Source organism: Erigeron canadensis, chromosome 5 (genome assembly GCF_010389155.1).
Source record: "Erigeron canadensis isolate Cc75 chromosome 5, C_canadensis_v1, whole genome shotgun sequence".
Classification (NCBI taxonomy): domain Eukaryota; kingdom Viridiplantae; phylum Streptophyta; class Magnoliopsida; order Asterales; family Asteraceae; genus Erigeron; species Erigeron canadensis.
The window spans coordinates 45,403,182-45,426,872 of NC_057765.1; the positions used below are offsets into that span (position 1 = coordinate 45,403,182).

The following is a 23,691-nucleotide window of genomic DNA, read 5'->3' on the forward strand; positions in this document are numbered from 1 at the left end:
CTCCACTCCACTTGTGTTTCATATAATAATAAAATAAAATATTTTGATCCCTTGTTATTCTTAGCTCAAGAACTATTAAAAGTTGGGTATTGTGTTCAAGATTTAAGCTTTTTTGAGTTGATAAGAAAGAATGTAAATGGGTTCTCTCAGTCCACTTGTGCCATTGAAACGAGACTCTCTACTCAAATCTTTTTCAAGACCACCGTACGATAATAATGGGCGATTTATGATTTTGAACAAGAAGAAGAAGATTGATTACCTGCAATGGATTTCTGCTTTGGCTGTATTCATCTTTTTTATCTTCTTGTTTCAATTGTTTTTGCCTCTTTCGAAAGAAATCGATGATGGAGATTTCTTCTTCTTGAAACAAGATAACAACAACTTGTTATTGAAAAAAAATGATGGTTTGGGTTTTGGTGAAAATGTCAAGTTTATGCCCACCAACAAAAACACCACCAATAATACATTTGGGAACAGAAAGCCTCTGCTTGCTTTGGTGAGTCTTTCATTCATTCATTCATTAAATTAATTAAGAGGCATTTGTGAATTTAGATTTCTTTTCATTCGTAGGTTTTTGCACATCTATTGGTTGATCCACAGCAGATATTGATGTTCTCTGTCGCATCTGCTCTGAGGGAAATTGGCTATCAATTTCAGGTTGTATTTTGTATTTGCTATTGAAAAATGCAATGTCAGATGTCGTGTCATTTTTTTAGGCATGCTTTCAGTGCTAAACTAGTTTTTCATTGACCTGGCATATCTTATTAGCTTCAAGCCAAGTCCACATTAATCATATGATTCATATTCGACTTTTTTGGACAATCTTGCCATTTATCCTAGATGACTTTGATCGAATGTCCAAGGATGAATGGACTTAGGATTGTCTACAATACTCGTAATAAACATCTGATTAGCAATCGGCTAATTTCGTCAGGCAGCTAAAACAAGAGTCACATGTATGACTCTCTGCTGTTTGTGAGTTATTAACTTATCACAAGGTTCTTTTGGGCTCAAGATTACCACAAGAATGCTCTAGATTCCCTATTGGTTCTTGCATATCATATGGTCACCTATGGGCATGTGCTATATTAGCATGTGATGCTATAGTATCTTTATGTCTTCTTTCGTGTTGAAATGTTTGTATAACATAAGCATTTATCAACTCATTGTTGTTTTATATATGTGTTAATCCTCTGAGGAAATATGTGTTTTTTAGTCGAGAACTAGTGTTCTTTTAGGAAATTTTGTAGCTAGTAAGCCACTTTAATCATTGGGATGGTCCGTTTCTAATACAGGTTTACTCACTTGAAGACGGGCCTGTCCAATCTATTTGGAATAGTATTGGAGTTCCGGTTAATATTGTGGATGCTAATGATAAAAGGGGCATTACAATCGACTGGTTAAAGTATGTTTGTTTTCTTATCAATTTATTTTAATTACAAAAGTCTTGTATAATGCATTACTCTTCTTGTAAGTAGAATGTTTTTGGTTAAAATGAAAGTTTAAATGAAAGTACATTCAACTTTCTGTTTATAGCCATTTCGTAATGACCTTGTAGCTATGATGGTATACTCGTCAGCTCTATTGCAGCAAAAGACGTCATCTCAAGGTGAGTAGACATATCCATGATCACTTTTTCCCACTGGGTTTACATTTTTGGGAAAAACATTAATTTAGTGGTTACAGCCTTTTGCAGGAACCGTTTAATTCTGTACCTCTTATCTGGTCTGTCAATGAAAAAGCTCTTGCTATACGTGCCATGAGATATGTGTCGAGTAGCCAAGTTGAGTTGATTGACGACTGGAAGGCTATCTTCAATCGAGCCACTGTTACTGTTTTCTCAAACTATGCCCTACCTGTATGTATACAATGATTTCTTGGTACTTTTAATTACTCTCTTTTTATCACTTTTTGTATCTTGCAGTATTATTTAGATCATTTGACATGTTAAGTTTGTGGGTTGCAATATATATGGCATGATGAGATTTAGGATGTAAAGGTCCCATAGTTGAAGTTGGGGCGCAGAATCAGGGGCAGAGTCTGGAAATAAGACTTCAGTGTAGAGGTTTCTAGGAAGTTATTCTAATGCATCCTTTGAATTAAATATATATGATACGGCAATCTTGGATCTTATTTTTCTTCTTTATTTAGTTCTGGAAATATGTTTTTATTTTTGATAGAAATATATTACTCATTTTTCAGATGCTTTATGCTGCCTTTGATGCTGGAAACTACTTTGTCGTACCCGGATCTCCTTCTGAAGCATGCAAAGTAGGTAACTCAGCGTTCATCCACAAAAATGTGCGCGTAGATATGAATGTTGGGTTGAATGAATTCGTTGTTGGAATTGTGGGAAGTGAGTTTCTATATAAAGGAATGTGGCTGGAGCATGCTTTTGTTTTAAAGGCCTTATTGCCTCTTTTGAACCACTTTCCTATTGGCGACAATTCAAGTCCCGCTCTCAAGATCATGATATTGAGTCAAGATTCAACCGGTAATTACAGTGCAGCTATAGAGGTAAAGCTCTATCTAGCTCATTCGTTGCTCTCTTCGTCTGCTAAAAACTGCAATATGTCCTTATTTAGTATATTTTTTTACTTAAAGTTACTTAGGGGTGTTTGGATGCGCATTTTGATAGCTGATAAAAACTTGGGATTTACATTTATATCTCTCAAAAGTTCTCTTCCATAGTTTTTATAATTCATAGTTATCTGATAATTTCAAAGTTGATAATTACTTAATGTAATGCTATTTCTGGTAGGAAATTGCTTCAAACCTCAAATACCCGATGGATACAGTGAAGCATGTAGCTTTAAACCAACTTGATGAAGATGTTGGTGTTCTAAGCATAATGGATCTTGTAGTATACGGATCATTTCTTGAAGAACTATCATTTCCTGACGTTCTGATTAGAGCAATGTGCCTTGAAAAACCAATAATCGCTCCTGACCTATCAGTAATCAACAAACGTGTAAGTTATAGCCTCCAATCATTTGACTTCTAATATTTAACTTTTTTAATGAAGGTTATGGTATTTCTATGTTAGTTTGCATTTTAACACCGCTTATTTCTGTTTAAATTCCTATTGCTTTTTATATTCTAGCATTTCGTTTCTTGATTAGTATGATATATTCTATTCATTTTTTATTGTGGAAGTATCATACATGACTTTAGAAGTCAACGTATGAAAACTAATAGTATGATAACATGTATCAGATTGATGATGGGGTAAATGGCCATATATTCCGGAAGGATAATTTAGAGGATTTAACACGGATAATGCTACAATTGGTGTCTGAGGGAAAAGCATTGTCGCAAGCTCGCAATATAGCCTCAACCGGCAAAAAGACTGCTAAAAACATGTTGGCTTTGGAAGTTATTCAAGGGTATGCTTCATTGCTAGAAAACATATTATTTCTTCCTTCAGAAGTTGCATATCCAAGGACAATATCAGAAGCTCCTCCTGATATCAAAACAGAGTGGCAATGGCTTCCTTTTGAAGCTATTTCAGATCGTAGATATGTAGATAGAACTTTAGGGATAAACCATTTTCTAAACGAGGCTGAAAATCGCTGGAATCATACTCTAAAAGAAGAGAGACCAGGTGCTATTCCAGACAATGATACCTTTGTATACGGTTTATGGGAAGATGAAAGAAGAAATCAGATGATGAAAGCTAAAAGAATGAGAGAAGATGACGAGGTAATGAGAAAAAGAAAGAACATATTATCCATTTACTCCATTAAAATTGCAACATATTCTTTCTCGGTAACTTCTATACGAATTTACTTATGGGGCCACTGTATGATTACAACGAGCTAATTATATTGATTTGATCCCTTAGGCTATTCTGGCATGGATATTAAGGTATTTAAACTTTTTGGCTATAGTTACTTGTGATGATTCAGACCCATTTCCGTACAAATGGTCAATTATGATTGAAACTATTGAAAGTTGCTCAACGTGTATTTAAATGCTTACAACTTTGTCAACCAATTTATTAGAAACCGTGTGTTCATTTTAATAGTTTAGCTTTTGTAGTACAGTATGATTTAATCGATTATAATTGTTATAAAACTTATAAAAACCATAGAAAAATGTTGACAGCTCAGTCTGTCAAGGCCAATTACTATCTGACCAATTTTAATATGTGACTTAACTTGTCCAGGCTGCCATTTTGACTCGTTAGTTAACCCATCCAAGTTGTCCATTTTGACGGCTCTAATTAGGCAAAGAATTTTCATTTTATATGTGTCCAGCTGAATATTGCAATTTGCACGGGAGGAGAATGGAAAACAAGAGAAACACATGCACATTGCACTGTCCTTTTATTAGAATTCATAGTTGACTACATGATTCTGGTTTTGTGATATAGAAGATCATCAAAACAACTTGTTCGCCCAAACATATATGGACTACTTTTACATAGTTAGATACGCCAGTTGATATTGTAAAGACTTTCAAGGTTTTGATTTGGATTTGTAATTGTATGTAGCTGAGGGATAGAAGTGATCAATCGAGGGGGAAATGGGAAGAAGTATACAAAAATGCAAAGAAAACTGACCGGAGTAAAAATGATTTGCATGAGAGGGATGATGGAGAACTCGAAAGAACAGGTCAACCGTTATGTATCTATGAACCTTACAATGGGCAAGGATCTTGGCCTTTTCTGCACCTTAAATCACTTTATCGTGGTATTGGACTTGTAAGTTGATCCACTTCCATTGCAAACATATTAAGACTTTCACACATTGCATCCACATATGAGTATTTTCTTGGCATGTTATACTTATAGCTTTTCATGCAGTGGTGTTTTAGGTTGTTATTTTGCATAAATATCAGATTTTATGGCTGACCTTTGCTCTACAATTGTCATTGGACTATAGATTTGAGCATTTCTTGTATCGTTATGTGTTGTTCAATATTGTTTTGGATCATTTTTTGGATATGAAATATCTTGACTTTTTTGGTTCACTCTTGAATCTTATACCCGAAAGGCCAAGATTATCACTTCTGAAGCATCCTTAATTTAGAAATTAAACTGCGATCAAGCAGTTAACAGCTTACATCTATCAATTTTATGATATTGTAGTCCACAAAAAGCCGAAGATCAAGAAGAGATGACATTGATGCACCTTCTCGTCTTCCTCTTCTAAACTCACCCTACTACCGTAACACCCTTGGTGACTTTGGAGCATTTTTTGCTATTGCTAACCGTATTGACCGTATACATAAGAATGCTTGGATCGGGTTTTTGTCGTGGCGGGCTACAGCTAGGAAGGCAAGCAAATTCCTTTGACACTAACCATTTTCATATTACAAATTGTCGCTTGATTGTTAAGTGCACCGGAATGTAAGTAACTACGGACGAAATGTTATAGTGCGCATGAAGCTCTATTGTATGCACAAATTTAGTAAAAGTGTTCAAATTATGTAACTAACTATGGCCGACCAATTAAAAACTTGCACGTGGCAGCTCATATGGGGAGCAACATATACCATGTTACATGATTTGAGCATTTTTATCAAGTTCGTGCACACAATAGAGGTTTCCAGTAGTTTGTGCACATTATAACTTTTCGGTCTTAGTTACCTACATTTCGGTGCACTTATCCCTTTTATAAATCTTTTGGAAAAGAGCAGGAATCTTTATCGGACCGTGCTGAGATTGCTTTACTAGAAGATATTGAAGCTCAAAAACACGGGGATGCTGTCTATTTTTGGGTCCGTGTGGATAAAGATCCAAGAAGCCCAATACAACAGGATTTTTGGTCATTTTGTGATTCAATAAATGCCGGTAATTGCAAGTAAGATCTTCTACTCATGTTCGGAGAATGTCTATAAATTATATATCCATTAAATTAGTTTTCTGCAAAAGATAAGGTCTAATTTAATTGTCTGTATTATCTGTACAAGGTTCTCGTTCTCGGAAGCTTTGAAGAAAATCTACGGGATCAGAAATAACTCGACTGTTCTCCCTCCGATGCCCACAGATGGAGGAACATGGTCCATCATGAATAGCTGGGCTATGCCAACCAAATCTTTCCTCGAGTTCGTGATGTTCTCAAGGTATGTGGATTTCATTCGATTACTGAATTTTTTTAAGAGATAGGAATTCAATTTCTATTGTATGATATATGCAGAATGTTTGTAGACGCTTTAGATGCACAATTTTATGAAGAGCATCAGAAAAGTGGTTTGTGCTACTTAAGTTTGTCTAAGGTAAGCTCTTATTCCGCTGTAGATAACTCATCAATCTGCTTTTAAATCACTTCTATAGGTAACAATTTGACCAAAAAAATTGTCAATTTGGGCTATACTATGCATGTAATGGTTCAAACGGGTAAACTTGTTCAAGTTGGCTAAAATGGAAACAGGGTGAGTAGTTTAGATGGGTCAAGTGTCTCCCAAGGTGTACTACTTGCAAAGTTCTATACAACGAGAGAGAAACTGTTAAGGGTTCTGCTAGAACCGATCCAAAAAGTACTGTTGTTGAACAACCTACACCATTTTGCCACCTCTAATTGTTAAACCTGAGCCCAAAGATTCTTTCAGCTATAATGATTCGATGATGTGCACTCTTGGTTGTATGGCAGGACAAGCATTGCTACTCGCGGATTCTCGAGGTTCTTGTAAACATTTGGGCTTATCATAGCGCGAGAAGAATGGTGTACATAGATCCCGACACCGGAACAATGAAAGAACAACATGATTTCAAGAAACGGAGAGGTAAAATGTGGATCAAGTGGTTTGGCTACAGCACCCTCAAGGCCATGGATGAAGATCTGGCGGAGGAGGCCGACTCGGACCACCACCCAGGAAGGCGGTGGTTATGGCCTTCAACGGGTGAGGTGTTGTGGAAGGGAATATATGAAAAGGAAAGAATGCAATCTAAAAAGGAGAAAGAAACAAAGAAGCAAAAGACGCGAGAAAAGATTCAAAGAATCAAGAACCGGACTCGCCAAAAAGTGATAGGGAAGTATGTGAAGCCTCCACCGGAGAATGAGACAAATAATGTGGTGGCAGTAGAAAGGCATTTCAGGTAGCTTAATTAAAAGGTGATTCTTGTTAACTTAGCGTTGATGACGACGTCGTTTACAACAGTGTAGTTGGTAGTTTGATTAATTATACTTGAATTTTTTCGTGAAGTAAATTTTGAGTGTTGCTTTTGGGCAAGATGCATAGGGGTGCTCCTTAATTTCAGGGTTTTTGTATGTAAAAATTGCATCTTTTGATGATGCTGATACCAATACTAATTTTAAACTTAGTTTTTTTTTATTTTTTTTTATTTTATAAAGTTATATAACAGTATAACACCATCTCCAGTCTCCACCATAGTTAATTTATAGTCTAAGTTTAAAGGATCTCCATATATTAACATAATAAAATCAAACATAATCTTCTTTAAATTATGTTATTTGATTTTAATCTAATTTTTTAACTTGGAATCCTAATCCGTTCCAGAGGTATGGTTGGATGGTAAAGTGAATATGATGGAATAAGTATGTAATTTTGTTTTTGGTTGTTAGTATGTTAAATTAAAAGAAGAAAAAAAAAATTTATGAATGTATGGAGGGGAGGTGGCAATTTCGAGATACTTCTTCTTTCCGTTGAAGATTTTGGTTTGTCAAAATATAAAGTTTGTTAAGGGGCGGGGGCGCTCGAGAAGAGTCTGGAAAACCGTGGACAGAGAATTAAAGAAAATCCATCCAAATATCCATTCATTCAAGATATATAATCTACTATAAATGCAGACATTGATTTATATATCTTATAACAATCTTCTTTTGGGAAACAAAAAAACAAAAGTTTTCATTCCGTCCAAATATCCAAGTGTGTGTGTTGACTACTGTGGAGCAGTGTTTTTCTTCATCATCAATCTGTAAGCCCCCCTTTCCTTTCTCTATTCATTTTTTAATAAAATTTAATTTCTCATTATGTGTAATTATATTGTATACTGTGTGTATTATTGTATGATTATAATTAGCTAGCTTCCATTCATTCGTTAATTCATTCATGGTATATTTTGGTTACTTTTGAAATGAACTTCATTTCACACATTGCTTCTTTAACTTAATTAGTCCCAATTTTTTTATAAGAAATGTGGTTTGTTCATTTCAGGTAGTGGTAGTTTCTACTTGCTTGTTGCATCTGCCGTTACTATTACAATACAAAACAATGTATCCGCCTAACCACCCGTGGACACTAGGCTCATACCCCCATCATCATCCGGCTTATAATAATACTCATGATAGTAGTAATCCAATGTATCATGATTTTACTCCTTCAAGTGAAACCCCGTCTCCTTATCAACACCCCCCGCCCTATACTTATTGCTGCTTTCCTCCTCCTTTCCCACACGAATATCATCATTCTTTTCCTAATTACTACTCCTACTACCATCCACCACCGTTTCATATTTATCCTCCGTTTCCAGCCTCAGTTTATCCTCCACCACATTATTATAATTCTACCGAGCAGCAGCCGAGGTATGATCATTGCTGCTGCTGCGGATCCGGTCATCGACAGGATGATTATATACAGCCACAACTTGAAGAAAAGAAAACAATTAACCACTCCTCCACCTCCCTGCCTCCTTTCTGCCCTTATCCAATCTACATGAAAACAGAAACCCCCACCGCCCCCAAAGACAAGGATTATAATTCACCTGCGGCCAGCGGGGATGCTAAAGGTTTCCCTTTCCCAATACTTTGGTTGCCTTCTAACAACAATCAAATGACAAAGGAGGAGGAGGAGGAGGAGAAAAGGAAAATTGATGATGGTTTGGGCAGTGAATCGTCTGAGACAAGCACAAACCATGTTGTCTTTCCACTGGGCACCAATGAGGAAAATATAAGCCTACCAAAATCCAATATTTCTCCTGAAAAACCAACAGATCCAGTACCAAAGAAATCTTCTAAACTGCCTCCTGTTTGTTTACGCGTTGATCCACTGCCAAGGAAAAAGAGTTCAAAATCTTCTTCTTATTTGCAGCAAAGCCACTTGTCAGAAGACCTAAAAAGTAAAAGCAAGGTTAAAACCGTTGAGGTGGCCAATCAAAGGGTTGCTGATAGTGTACAAACAGGATGTCAAAAGGCACAAGGTCGATCATCAAGTAAAGGTGAATCTTACATAATGAAGAAGAAGATGGCGGTAAATGAAGCAGCTCTGATCATACAGTCTGTGTATCGTGGTTTTCAAGTAAGGAAATCTCAGCCACTGATGAAACTGAGGCAGATCTCTAAAGTTAGGAGTCAGGTTGTCGAGCTGAGACAGCGTATTCAGGATCTGGCATCATCTTCTAACACCTGCCAAAGTGATAAGCAAAAACTAATCATTGGAGAGACCATAATGAGCCTTCTACTAAAGCTTGACACCATTCAGGTACAGTATTTAAATTTTAATTATGTTTCATAAAGTATGTACGTTTTCTCACAAGTTATAGTAAAAAGTCATCAAATAATTAATGTTGTGCTATATCTATCAGGGTCTACATCCAGTTGTACGTGACATCAGGAAATCAGTTGCAAAGGAGCTTGTGGGTTTGCAAGAGAAGCTTGATTCTTATACCCCAATCAAGGAAACCATGTCTAGCACTGAATTGGTTATGCATCCTGGACATGTTTCTATCCAAGAGGGGTCTGATCGATCGGATGGTAATGTCAAATCTATGGGGTCTGAAGCTGCAGAATCTCTTAATGATGATGGTGCAGAAGCCTGTAATGTTAATCTCCAGACCAATTCGGAGGCGCAAAATGAGAATACAACCCAAGAGCTTACCAACTGTCAGCTTCAGGTGTCCGTGGAAACCAAACACCCTGTGGATGATGCTGTCCAAGAGAAGTTTGACAAGGATCAGGTTCCAGCAGATTACATTGATGAAGAAGTGGAGTTAGATACATGCATATCTGAGAATCATGAGGCAGACGAAACTCATGCTACAAAATCCGAGAAACCAGTTGAAGAGACCACTAAGGACCGCCAATTTCAAGTATCAGAGCAGCCTGTAGATGATGCCACCCAAGAGAAGTCTGACCAACTGCAAGCAAATCCTGATAGCAATGTAGGGATAGTACATGAAGCCAATGCAAGTAGTACTGTGTTTGATCATTGTGAGGTACAAGTAGCGGAATCTCAAGAAGAAACAAAACCTTATGATATCAGGCTCGCCCCCGAAAGTCAACAGATCTTCGAAAATGTGGAGTCATGGGAACATTATGATCCTATATTCAAAGCAACAGAATCTGTAGATGATGGCAACGTTGATAGAGAACGTATGGCAGAGATGAAAGTTGAAACACCAGCAGTGAACGGGGTCCAGGAGGATTATGATGTTGTGGTGGCACATGAAGCTCTGCCAGCAGGGTGGAGTGGGGAAGATGGCAAACTAATGAAGGATGTTGGAGTGTCGTCTGTGGAGGAGAACGAGAAGTTGAGGATGGCGGTGGAGGAGCTGATGAAGGAACAGTTGGGTGTGATAAGCGAGCTGGCAGCAAGAGTGAAGGATGTTGAGAAGAAGCTGTGCAACAACAAAAAGAAGAAGAAGAAAATGAAAGTTAATAATAACAAGTGCAACACCACAAGGGTTCGTGGTTTGGATGATGAGCTAGTAAGGGATTGCCTGGTGTGATGTTTGGTAATGAGACAAATAAACTTGTGTTTGTTGTTTTTTTTTTTTTTTTTAATTTTTTTCTAAATAATGGGTAATAATTGTCGTATATGGAAAAAAATAAATAAATATGTATGTGGCGATGATGTATATATACTTGTTATACAACATATCATATATAGTTGTTTTGTTTAGGAAAAGTCAAGTATGAGAACAGCTATCAATTTTAAGTAGATTAAAGTGCGAGAGGAGTAAAAGCGTTTAAAGGAGGTTAGAGGATTGAACCTTTGCCAAATAAGAAAAGGAGCACATTAGGTACGACGTTGTTATCTGGATTTCCAAGTTTACTATGTATATATATTTACCATTAATAGCGTGACATTTTGGAGGGACGGGACCGCCCTTGCCCGTATTAACTTATTAAGTTCCGTCCATGATTCGGAAAAAAGGGGATCTATATTTGATAATTGAAGATAATAAACGAGCATATTTTATTAGGTCATCCTAGCTTTAATAATAACCTAGACATGCCAAACCAACCAAAAGCGTATTCATGGCTATATGTATATGCTTACATTTGAGCATTGTTAGACTAAAGAGAGTGAGGGTAAAGCCTCACTTTTCGTGCCCGGATCGTCACTAGTTATAAAATAATGTTTGAATTGCATCTAACGATACACATGTCATAATTATAATTATAAAAAAATATAATGTCAATTTTTACGGATCAATATACAATCAATTAATGTAAATCTAAATATTTGGGTCTCAGGATGCTCATGATACTGATATGCGAGAAAGATAAAAAAAAAACAAAAAATACGCCGAATATTGTCTACAAAAAAGTATTGCATAAGATGAAAGAAGATATATGGTTATAATTTTAAAAATATTGCATGGCTTTACTTTTTATTACATTCTTAAAATCTGAACTTTCATGATTGTTTTTGACTAAAGTTTTCCTTTTGAAGTTATAAGATTTTTTCGGTTGCATATACTTAGATTTTAGTAATAATCTAATCTTTATAACATCTTAATCTTGTGTATTTGACACGGGTCTAAAATATAGTTTATATAGAAATAAAAACTCTAAACATAACATTCAATTTAAATTTTACGCTAATATAATTATGTGTGTCTATATATCATGAAAAGATTGCATAATTTAAGTTCTTTTTACGTTAATTTTCTTTTACGGTATATATCGCACATAAATATCGTTAATCCGTATATCGTACGGGTATTATTTATATATATAAAGAGAAAATGGAGTATGTGGCTCTTAGATACTCAAGCTTGGGTGTAGAACCCCTCACATATCAATATTTTTTAATATATATATATATATAAATGCTTGGGTCCCCATGCTTTTCATGGATTAAAAAAACAAGATGTGAGGGGTTCTACACCCAAGTTGGGTATCTAACAGCCACATACTCCATACCCTCATATATATATATATAGGGAAAAGTGAATATAAGGTTGTCCCATACCCAAGCTTAGGTATGGAACCCCTCACATAACAATATTTTAATATTTTTTGTATAATTAATAAAACACATGGCCCCCCCATGATTTTTATGGTTCAAAAAATGGTATGTGAGAGGTTCCATACCTAAGCTTGGTATGAGACAACCTTATACTCCTTCTCCCATATATATATATATATATATATGATTGTCTCCATATTTTTTTTATGGATTTAAAAATCAAAATATGAGTGATATACAACCATACTTAAGTATATAACAATCACATATTCTATAACCTCTATATATATAATCAAGAAAATAATATAATTTATATTATCTTTTAACTTAACTTCTAGCTAATAAAAATATACGTAATAATAATATACAAAAAATATAGTAATAATAGTGACACCCAGATAGCATATCAGGTTCCACTAATTTTTAAATATTACAAGTTTAAAATAGAAGTGATGTTTAATAATAACTAGATTTGTTTATCATATTATCAATATTAGATTTTCATACATGTAAGTCATAAAAGCTTATAATTTTGAAGATATACGGTTCTAAGTGTTATATTTTGCAAATTATATCACAATAATCATAACTTCGTCACTGTCATTAGCGGAGACATATTGATGAAATTGTTTTTCGTAGTCATTCCACAAGACACATGCTATAATAATTTTTATATTGTTAAAATATATTTTAAAACCAGTTATACTCATAATGTGATAGTATTATGAAAGATAATTAAGAGTTAAAATATAAACTTACTTGTGATCCTGTACTTGACATTCAATTATATGTATTTGATTATGATGCGGACCCATAACACACATAAGTTTATTTTCAATCATGTGTCCTATGATAATTAAATAACAATTAGGGTTGTTTTTATATTCTGAGTGACAACCGTAAATTTAAACATTAATACGCAAAACTAATATAGAAAAAGGGAGAATATTATGCACCCTTTTTGTTTGAGAGATAGAATGAATCTTGAATGGAGTTCATATTGATTTGAATTTAGTATTCAAGTAACCCTTTGTTGTAAATCATGTTTTGTTCTGTAATCGTCCCATGTTTTGTGATTCCTATTGTGTTTAGGATAATGATGTTATATATTGTCATCTGTTATTATGTTTGAGACATGTATCTAGAGTTTAAATTGTGTTTATATTAAATTCTAAATTAAATATTAATATTTATAATTTATTAAAATATAATCTAATATTTGTTAATAAGGCATTAGGTTTTGAAATAAATTTTTGTAGACTATATTTCATATGGTGAATTTCTTTTTACTTTAATTAAATAATTGTAAATTAAATTTTTTTTTTCAAGTTGATGGCTAAAAATAAATATAAATTAAGTATTCAGGACTAAAAAGAGTAAGTTATTAATAGAAAACAAAAAAGTATAAATTAATGAGATTTTTTCTATAAAATTTTAAAAAACTTCTTAAGTTGATGGCTAAAAATAAATATAAATTAAGTATCCAGAGCTAAAAAGTATAAATTATTGATGGAAAACAAAAAAGTGTAAATTAATGAGAATTTTTCTACAAATTAATATAATTACTAATATATAAATATATTTGGATAACGATTAAAAAATTCTCTCAAGTTGATGACTAAAAATAAATATAAATTAAGTATTCAAGGCTAAAAGTGTAAATTATTGATGGAAAACAAAAAAGTGTAAATTAATGAGACTTTTTCTACAAATATTAATATAATTATATATTTGGATAATGATTATTGAGATATTTAATTTGTAGTTAATCTAAATGATCACATAAGTGAGAATTAATTTAATAAATTGAGCAATTTGATTGATTAATAAGTTATTAGTTCAACTGTGTTATCTTAAAATAATGATAATAATAATAATAGTAATTGCATCAAGTTTCAAAAAGCCAAATAAAATGTTATTCAAATATACACTTATCGAGAATTGAAAATGATGATTACTTTTAGTTTTTTTCTTGAATATATGAATTACTCGCGAATGATGAAAGGTCTAGCATATGATATTTTAAATCGGGTCCACACTATAAAGACCCTTGCATAACAGATCCCCAATCTAAATCACTTGATGAGAATTCTCTGTCACCTAAAGATCTGATGGAGAAAAACTAAAGACTTATCATAGGTGAAAATTGAATACATCTCGTCACGCCTAAATATATCTGGGTAAGACTCAAACCTGAGAGCTCTTGTTATTTCCATTTATACGGTATTAAGTTGTTTCTATCTGATACATCCAGAATACTTATTTCCGTTTTATACGGTATTAAGTTGTTTCTATTTATACGCCCATAATATTATTTGGAGTTAAATTTATTTTATATATAAGGAGGGAGAGGGGGGGGGGGGGGGATGTGACGAGCAATTTTTATATACCGGTACGTACTGGATACCGGTTGGTGGTCCGACACAATAACCCGGTTTTATGCACGGTATTTTCACTATTCCATATTGTCGTTTTTCCCAGTTTTGTCCGGCTTTTTTGGTATTGTCCGGTTTTTCCGATAAAATTGGTTTCTTCATTATTACAAGTATTTTTTTTTGAAACTTTTTTGGAATTATTTTTATGATACTTGAATGTTATTTTTATTGTTTGTAAACTTTAAAACTTATATTTTGTTATAAAATATCTATTTGATATAATTTTTGAGTGAATTTCAATTGTGTTTTGTATATTTGCGTTAAATTATAACAAATTTTTTAGTTTTTTATATAAAAAATATTAAAATTAACCTATCGGTAATCCTGTCCGGTAAAACCTACAATAGCATTTCGGTAGGACCAAAAATGACAGCTTTTAAAACATTAGTGAAGAACGTAAGCAATGGGGTTTGAGAATGACACGCTCCGTGTGATCGTCATCTACTCATCTATCATTATATCATCTCCTTGATAGATTTGTCTCTTTCTCACCCAACAATCAACTTTTTTGAACCGTGAAAAGCAAAAGCCAAGGCAACAACGTGGAACCACCTTCGAACATTCTTCTTTTCTTTTTCCCTTTGCTGACTTCTTCATTTAGTATCCTTCCCTCTCTTCCAGCCTCTTTCACTCACTATCTCCATATCAATTATTTAGTTGTATGAAATTTCATTTGATTTTTTAACCCTTAAAAATCATGGGCCTAAAAATGGATGTTTTCATAAGGAAGCCATCGAAGGCTTTCCACAAATTGAAATTTGTGGCGGGGTGGCTTTTTTCTTTCACAATAAGACCTGGACGATTATCCTTATATATTATACAACAAATATTAAAAATTAGTATGTAAAAAATTTCATGTTTTAATCGGCCAAGGATCTGAGTTCCATCAATGGATGGGATGACAACAACTTAAATTAATTACGATGATTTGCTTTATCCAACATATCATCTGAGTATCATTTTATATTTATATCTATCACTTATGGTTAGTAAATACGTTTAATATATTTGAGCATGTTGCTTTCTTAGTGTACAAATTAATTAAAGTCAATTGAGTGTTTTAGATGCACAACAAACAATTCGATTTATAAAAAGTCATATCAATTTATACAATTAGTTAATAAAAAGCGTTCGCACATTTTTAGTTTGTTTATCATATTTCTCAATGCACAACAAATTTATTCGGTTTATAAAAGTCATACCAATTTTAACACTTGATTGATATAAAATTAGCTAATAAGAGGCATTCACATAGTTTAGTTTATTTATCATATCTTTCCTTAACAATTAAATGTTTAGTTTTTTCCTGGATATTTGAATTTTTTCGTGGGTTATATAGTTTTGCTTCCTGAATTTGTTTTTCCCGAGCTCTTAATTAGTTTGGACTATATATATCTATAGCATTGTTTGAGTTGACGTCGTATGAGGTCGTATGGTGTACAATAGTTCAGTAGGGGTACATGTAAGGGGAAATCGTATGTAGTTGGGTTTTGAAAAAGTCAATAATTTCATGGGCCGGGGTACATCCTTTTCATACTCTGGGCTCTTTATAAGTGTGTATACATGACAATAATAATATCTTCCTTCACCTCTATTTCCACACACCTTCCTTCCTTCCTTCAATTCCCTTAAAAATTGGATAGCTTATTTTACAAACGACACAGCCCACCCACATTCCTTTCGTATTAGTATATTCTAATTAATTAATTATTATATAATATTGTCCATTGGGAGGAGATGAGGAAAAGGCCGCCTTTGATCAATGAGCTGCTAATTCAAGGGAAAGATTTCACTAACCAGCTTAAAGAGCATCTTGAGAAACCAATCCCATCATCATCAGCTGCCGACGATGAAACAAGAAGGTCATTATTATTATGTGAGCCGTCTCTGCTTGTTGACAAGATACTTTCTTCCTATGAGAAAGCGCTTTCACTGCTGCACCTCCATAACAACAACAACAACATAACTACAATTATAAGTAGTCATCAACTTTCTCCTCCTTTTTCTTCTTCTTCTAATTCCTCTGGTGCTCCTGGTCATGATGAAATCCCCACGACTCATCATCATCATAATATCAATCCCAGCTGCAACACAAATATCTTTAAAAAAAGGTAATTAACTTATTTAGGTTTTTTGATTTTAACGGATCAATAATATGTTGTTATTAAACACTTCCATATGATAACTAGTTACACTGTGTTGTTTTATGAACTTTTAATGTATCAATAGGACGTTTTTAAGTGTTTTTACGGTGTTCTCATTATAAGGGCGTTCTCACCGAAAAACCACCATATATATATATGTATATATATATATGGAAAAGTGAATATAAGATTGTCCGACATCTAAGCTTAGGTGTGGAACCCCTCACATACAAAATTTTTAATATTTCTTGATTAATGAATAAATGTTTGAGCCCCATGAATTTTATCGATTAAAATATATATATATATATATATATATAGGGACTCCTTATTTTAGGGACCATTAGGGACTCGTGTTTTTTGTAACTTACACACCACCATCATCATCTATTACGATATACAAGATTTTTTTTTGTAAAAACACTAAGACTTTCTGGCGACGGGCCCACCGGAAAATCATGTGTAAGTTAACTTACACGTGTGTAAGTTAACTTGCACATGATTTTCCGGCGGGCTTGTCGCCGGAAAATCATGGTGGTGGTCGGAGATGATCATGATGGTCTGTAAGTTACAAAAAATACGAGTCCCTAATGGTCCTTAAAATAAGGAGTCCCTAAAATAATTTTTCCCTATATATACATATATATAGAGAGAGAGAGATTTTCCTTGTCTTTATAAATTTTTTTAAAAAACTTTCAAAATAACCTTGCGTGAATTTGTGAAATAATTTGTTTATGTTCAGTTCACATGTGAACAAACAATTATGTATAAGATTTAAAAAAAAGTTCTGTTATACAACATATATTTTTATAACGTTTAAAAATACATAATCTAATGCATAATTTACAAGTTATTATGGCTCTTGCATTTCTCAAAATAAAAGTTCCATATGTATATGCGTGCATTAATTAATTTGTATACATATTATGTTAATGAATCATTTTTGTTTTAAAACTATTTCGGCCGGGCGCGTGCAGGAAAACAAAGGGAATTAGTAAATATGGGAGTGAACAAGTAGTGATGAAGAAGAAAGTTTGTACAGCGGAAGGAGGTGATGGATATAGTTGGAGAAAATATGGTCAGAAGGATATCTTAGGTGCTCATCACCCAAGGTATGTCCATTATTCAGTCACTCATTCATTCATTACAAACTAAACTCTCTTATTTTAAAAAATTCTGACACATTTTTATATTCAAAATATTTTTATTTCTTAGTCTAACTTTTGGTTACAAACAACCTCTCTTTAAAAGTTAAACGAAAAAATTATCTTAAATACATTTGATGATTAAATTACACTATCGGTTTCTATCTTTTGAAAAATCTTCATTATCCATTTACATCAATTATCAACACAACTCGACGCCACCTCCATCACAAAGAGTCGCCATCACACCGTCACCACCACGACCATCGCTACTAGTATATAAATATAGGTTAGGTAAAATAAAACAAGTATTAAAATAAAACAATAGGTTTTAATTTCACTAAAAATCATCCATGCATCATAAAAAAACATCATGCATCAATATATACACTTGTGCTACATTAATCTTTGTTCATCAATTTACCATGATCTAAGGGTCAAGATGATCTCCTATTTGTTTTAGTTTAATATTTATTTTACAATAACTAACCCCTGTATATGTATATTAATATTAGAAGGATGGTAATATAATGATGGTAATAAGTTTTTGAATAAAATCTAGATAATTTTTATTATTTTAATAATGAGAAGAAATGTTCTCATTAACTTTTTCATATATAACTTTTATAAAGCAAACTAAACTATTTTATTTTAAGAAATTCAATACATTTTTATACCCAAAATACCCTTATTTTTAATATAATTTTTGGTTACAAACAACCTCTCTTTAAAAGTTAAACGAAAAAATTATCTTAAATACCTTTGATGATTAAATTACATTACCGGTTTTTTATCTTTTAAAAAATCTTTAATAACCATTTAAATCAATTATCTACACAACTCGACGCCACTTCCACCACAAATAAGCACCCCCGCCACCACACCATTACCACCATGACCATCGTTGCATTGCGCGAGGACCGTACTAGTATATATATATATTAGGTAAAATAAACAAGTATTAAAGTAAAACAAATAAAACACTAGGTTTTAATTTCACTAAAAATCATTTTGCATCATAAAAAAATCGTGTATCAATATATACACTTGTGCTACGTGAATCTTTGTGCATCAATTTTACCATGATCTTATCTAAGGGTCAAGATGAACTCCTATTTGTTTTACTTTAATATTTATTTTACAATAATTAACCCCTATATATGTATACTAGATTATGCCCCATGCGATGCATGGTAATATACACATTACATTAAATTGATCACAAATATAATATTTTAAGTTATATTACTTCAAAACAATGATTAACATATATACGTCAAAAGTATTAATACATCTTCTACATAATAATAACGCAAAGAATTTTTAATAATATTATACTTTTATTATGCATGTAAAATTTGAAAATAACATATATAAAATAGAATAAAGAAAGAAACAAAGGATGAAAATAAAGATATAAAAGTGAAGAGGGGAAATTAAATCAAATATAAAAACAAATATCAAAAATATGTGTGTGAAATTGATAAGAAGAGGATGGTAATATAAGGCTGTTAGGTACCTAAGCTAAGGTGTGGAACACTCACATATTGTTTTTTTAATCCATAAAATTCATGGAGGCCCAAACATTTATTTATTTATAAAAAAAATACTAAAAATTTTATATGTGAATGATTACACACCTAAGCTCCTTTTCCTTAATATTAATTAACTAGATTAAACCCGGACGTTGTCCAGATAGGATCGAAGACATAAATAAAAAATATATTGACAGTTATGGTATTATTCATAGTTTAAGATATTATAAAAACTATTAGATTACGACTGTTGTAATATGCAAATAATAAGATTATGATTTTTATAAATATAAACATATGATATATATGTTAAACTTAATAATATTAAGTATGATTATTTAAACTTAATAATATTAAGTTAGAACAAATTTATATGTGAGAGTAATAATAATAGTAGTAATAATAATAAGAAAATTTAAAACGAAAATTATATAATATATAATAATAATAATAATAATAATAATAATAATAATAATAATAATAATAATGATTAGAGAAGTATGATATGATTATAGCATTAATTAATATTAATATTTATATATAGGATAGATTTGCTAGAAAAAAAGAAAAAAAAAGAAAGAGTAATCAAGGAGTTTAAAAAAGAAACTGTTCTAATCTATATATAATTATTAAAAAAAGTAGGAAATCGAGCGATTCTAAAACCTCTAAAAACTCAAACCTATTTTATAATATTGATACATAGGATTGTAACCTATGTGTCATTTTTATACTTTTTTACAATTTTCTTATTATCTCATATATTTATACAAGAATAAAAGTAAAGGAAAATATAATTATATCAAATAAAGATAAGATATAATATACAAAAAAGAAAAAAAAAATGAAACAAATCTTGGATACAAAACAAACAAAAAAATGAAAAAAGTTGTTAGACATTATATTAAACTTTTTTCACAAATATTTCTATAATAATAATAATATAACATAATATTAGTATTGATGTAAATAATATCAGATCTATATAATCTTTCAAATACCATAAATCTTTATATTGTAGGAATTTAAATCTTTATAATTAGGAACATGATATCAGTTACCCAAAAAACACAAGGATGTTCATCCTATATACATATATACCGATCCAAAGTTTTTGAGGTTATCTTTTCCTCCCTATTTTTCTTCTTTGCTTAACACATTATAATTAAATTTGTAAGTTTTTTTGAATTGCTTTTTGATAGAAATAAATTTATTATTCATTAATTTTTTTTTATCTATATTTAGGGATTTAACATAAATCTGTAAGTTCTTAATTGATTTTACATCAATATGTAAGTTTTTAGATTAATTAATTATTATCTTTAACAGATTTTTTTTTAAGTATATCATGGTTGGAATTTGAACTGGTTCCTCGTCGGATAGATTTCTAAATTCTATGATTTAGCTTACCCAACAAACAATGTCGTTCGTTTTCTCGAATGAAATATTTATGTGAACCAACTCAAGCTTGAATATGTTAGCGGTAATAGCTTAATGTTAACAGTGAGCAATCATTTCTTTGAAAGTTTATAAACGATATTACTTTTGCTTTATGTACATATGACTCAACGGTAAAGCATTTATCTTAAATTTATATAGATGTTTTTTTGAACCACTCATTTGTTTCTTCAGCCAAAAAGTTGAATTTATTTCTTTTATATTTGATGCTTTGGAAGTACTCGTAATAGTTAGCCTTGGTACTCTCTCAACTTAATAATTAATATATAGTTTTATGATAGCAAATCAATTAAGTTGGCTGATGCATAATTGCTGTAGGATTTTTAATGGGTTGTTTGACAAATAATTTGGTGTATAATGCATGGTTGGTTATATATAGTAATGGTATAGCAAGTTAAAAAGAATGTCAATTTCATTTAGTTTTACAAGTTTATACGAGTGTAAATTATTATTTGAAGATGTGTTATAAGTTTAGATTGAAATATTGAATGGGCTCTTTAACTATATTAAGTTTTAGTGCAAATGGTCTCTTCCAATGTAATATCCATTCCGTTTTAGCAGATATTTTTGTTTACGGACTTGATTCAAAAATTACCGTGATGCATTTTGGACTTGACATCGTTTTTGTGCTGCCAACGATACTACAAATAAACCAAAATATTAACAATTACTAATGTCTACGTAAAAAAAATGTAAGACAACACTTCAATCAACATCTATAACTAACCGTGCATCGCGCGGATAAAAATACCTAGTTCTAAAATAAAACACTTATAAATGTCGTTGTTTAAAACAAAAAGTTTGAAAACTTAAACTATAAATTAAAGATGAAGATTAAACACAAATATCTATAAATAAATATAGATAGATAACAACCGTATCAATAATTATTTTTTAAACTAAATCACTATAAATCTTGTAAAGAAAAGGAGAATGCATAAGAAAAAAATATGATGCGACAATCAAAGATTAATGTCAACTAAACTTGAAACTATCCTTTCTTAATTATATAAAGAGATTAAAATCGTAACTTGTATCTTGGTGAAAAAAAAATCCACCCATTAAGTTTTAAAAAATATACATGGAAGAATTAATTATAATAATTAAAATACAAAAAGTTGACCTGTGAATTTAATATAAAATACAAAAAAAAAGATAGATATAGATATATTATATTTATTAGGTGATTCAAAATTAGAAGATTTTATTTTATATAAATATATCAATACCAATGATATAAATATATAAATATCAAGAAGATTTAGATGTATTCATTATTCAAAATAAAAAAAATCAAATTGATAGAAAGATTTTAACATTGTTAGCCGATACATTGTCTTGTTTAGGCGACTTGTTCTCTAGGTTTATTTTTTTACTTTTGTATTTTTTATTATTAATTAATGATAATTAAGATAAAAAATTATTTTAAAGAGAATGCTTAAAATTAAGAAATTAATGTAGGCATGACACATAAGAAAAAATCATATATGTCATTCATTCATAATTGTTAACTAATGAAAAAATTATCCTTTCGATTTGGTTGCATATAATTAAATAAATAAGTTCCTACAGGGCATATTATAGATGCACTCATCGAAACGTTCAAGGATGTTTGGCAACAAAGCAAATACAAAGATCGGATGAAGATGCATCGGTTTTTGAAGTAACTTATAAGGGTAGGCACACTTGCCTCACTCAACCATCTAAAGCATTATTATCGGAGAAAAATTTAAATCAGCAAGAAGAAGAAGACGACTCAAAACCGACACATAAAATGTTTATAGAACGTGTTTTTAGCTTCAAAGCTAATAATAAAAGTGAGGAGAAAGGACTCGTTCCTAATAATTCTTTTTCGTTTGCCTCAACACCAATTGAAACCGAAAAACTAGAAAAGCTTTTCCATTTAGGATGTGATCCAGTTACTTTTCACTACGACGTCAATTTGCAGAATTTGGATTCTGATGTTAGTGCTGAGATGATGAAGTCAACACCAATTAATTCATCAACAAATTCGCCTTTGGTGGTGGATTGGGAGTTTTCTCTTGATCGAGAAGATTTTGATGGTAACTTTTATTTTGCGACGGAAATGTTCACTTAATTATAATTAAAAACCTACCTTATTAGACTAGTATTAGTTAATTGTTGTTACTTTTGCATTCCCCTCGATCGGGCTAATATATAGTAACAAACCCGAAAAAGCAAATTGATGATAATATGTTCAGTGTAAGTGATGCACTCTACTATCTTCCTTTTTTTTTTCTTTCTATTTCCTTTGAGTGTATATTATTTTCCAAGATAATAATAATGTTGTAAATTGTATGGGGATTATGCCAACAAATGAATTTGTTACGACTCCGGATAGTTAATAGTCGGATTTGATGACCAATCTAAGGAAAAGTAAGATTATGATATAAATAGACAAGAGGTAATTTTAAGATAAAGATCTTTGAGATCTCTTTATTATTACGTAAAGAATTTGTTTCTGTAACGTTAGGGGGCTCGGAGTGGACCATCGGGTTGAGGCGGGCTGGGTACAAACCAGCGGCTACACCACTGCCACCATCAAAACTATAGCCAGGCGGGTTGGGTGAAAGGTTTTGAGCCCGGTGCCCATAAAATCAGAAGGTGGGGACCACAATGAAAAAAGAGCATTGGGATTGGTCACTCTTTTTTTTAATAGTTTTTAATTTTCTTTTATAAACTGTGTTATGTATATATATACATAGGGAATAGGGAATATAAGGTTGTCCAGCGCTTAAGCTTAGGTGTGGAACCCCTCACATACTAATATTTTATTATTTCTTGTTTAATGAATAAATGCATGGGCCCCTATGATTTTTATGGATTAAAAAAACTAATATGTGAGTGTTCCACACCT

The 23,691-nt window shown here is 31.9% G+C and overlaps 3 protein-coding genes across 3 annotated transcripts; all 3 read left to right on the plus strand.

Annotated features, from left to right (window-relative positions):
- LOC122598816 lies at positions 1 to 7,278 on the plus strand. Its single transcript, XM_043771303.1, has 14 exons — positions 1 to 496; positions 571 to 657; positions 1,296 to 1,405; positions 1,559 to 1,609; positions 1,687 to 1,858; positions 2,203 to 2,517; positions 2,762 to 2,971; positions 3,217 to 3,702; positions 4,496 to 4,705; positions 5,093 to 5,281; positions 5,644 to 5,807; positions 5,917 to 6,069; positions 6,144 to 6,222; positions 6,597 to 7,278. The coding sequence occupies exons 1-14, from the start codon at positions 137 to 139 to the stop codon at positions 7,044 to 7,046; spliced, it is 3,036 nt and encodes a 1,011-aa protein (XP_043627238.1). The 5' UTR covers positions 1 to 136; the 3' UTR covers positions 7,047 to 7,278.
- Positions 7,279 to 7,818: 540 nt separating this feature from the next.
- On the plus strand, positions 7,819 to 10,698 carry LOC122598817 (BAG family molecular chaperone regulator 6). The gene is made up of 3 exons (XM_043771304.1): positions 7,819 to 7,882; positions 8,122 to 9,384; positions 9,488 to 10,698. The coding sequence occupies exons 2-3, from the start codon at positions 8,179 to 8,181 to the stop codon at positions 10,628 to 10,630; spliced, it is 2,349 nt and encodes a 782-aa protein (XP_043627239.1). The 5' UTR covers positions 7,819 to 7,882; positions 8,122 to 8,178; the 3' UTR covers positions 10,631 to 10,698.
- Positions 10,699 to 16,162: 5,464 nt separating this feature from the next.
- Positions 16,163 to 23,132, plus strand: LOC122598818 (probable WRKY transcription factor 53). The gene is made up of 3 exons (XM_043771305.1): positions 16,163 to 16,645; positions 17,656 to 17,790; positions 22,386 to 23,132. Exons 1-3 carry the CDS (start codon positions 16,272 to 16,274, stop codon positions 22,909 to 22,911), a joined length of 1,035 nt encoding a protein of 344 aa, XP_043627240.1. The 5' UTR covers positions 16,163 to 16,271; the 3' UTR covers positions 22,912 to 23,132.
- The last annotated feature ends 559 nt before the right edge of the window (positions 23,133 to 23,691 follow it).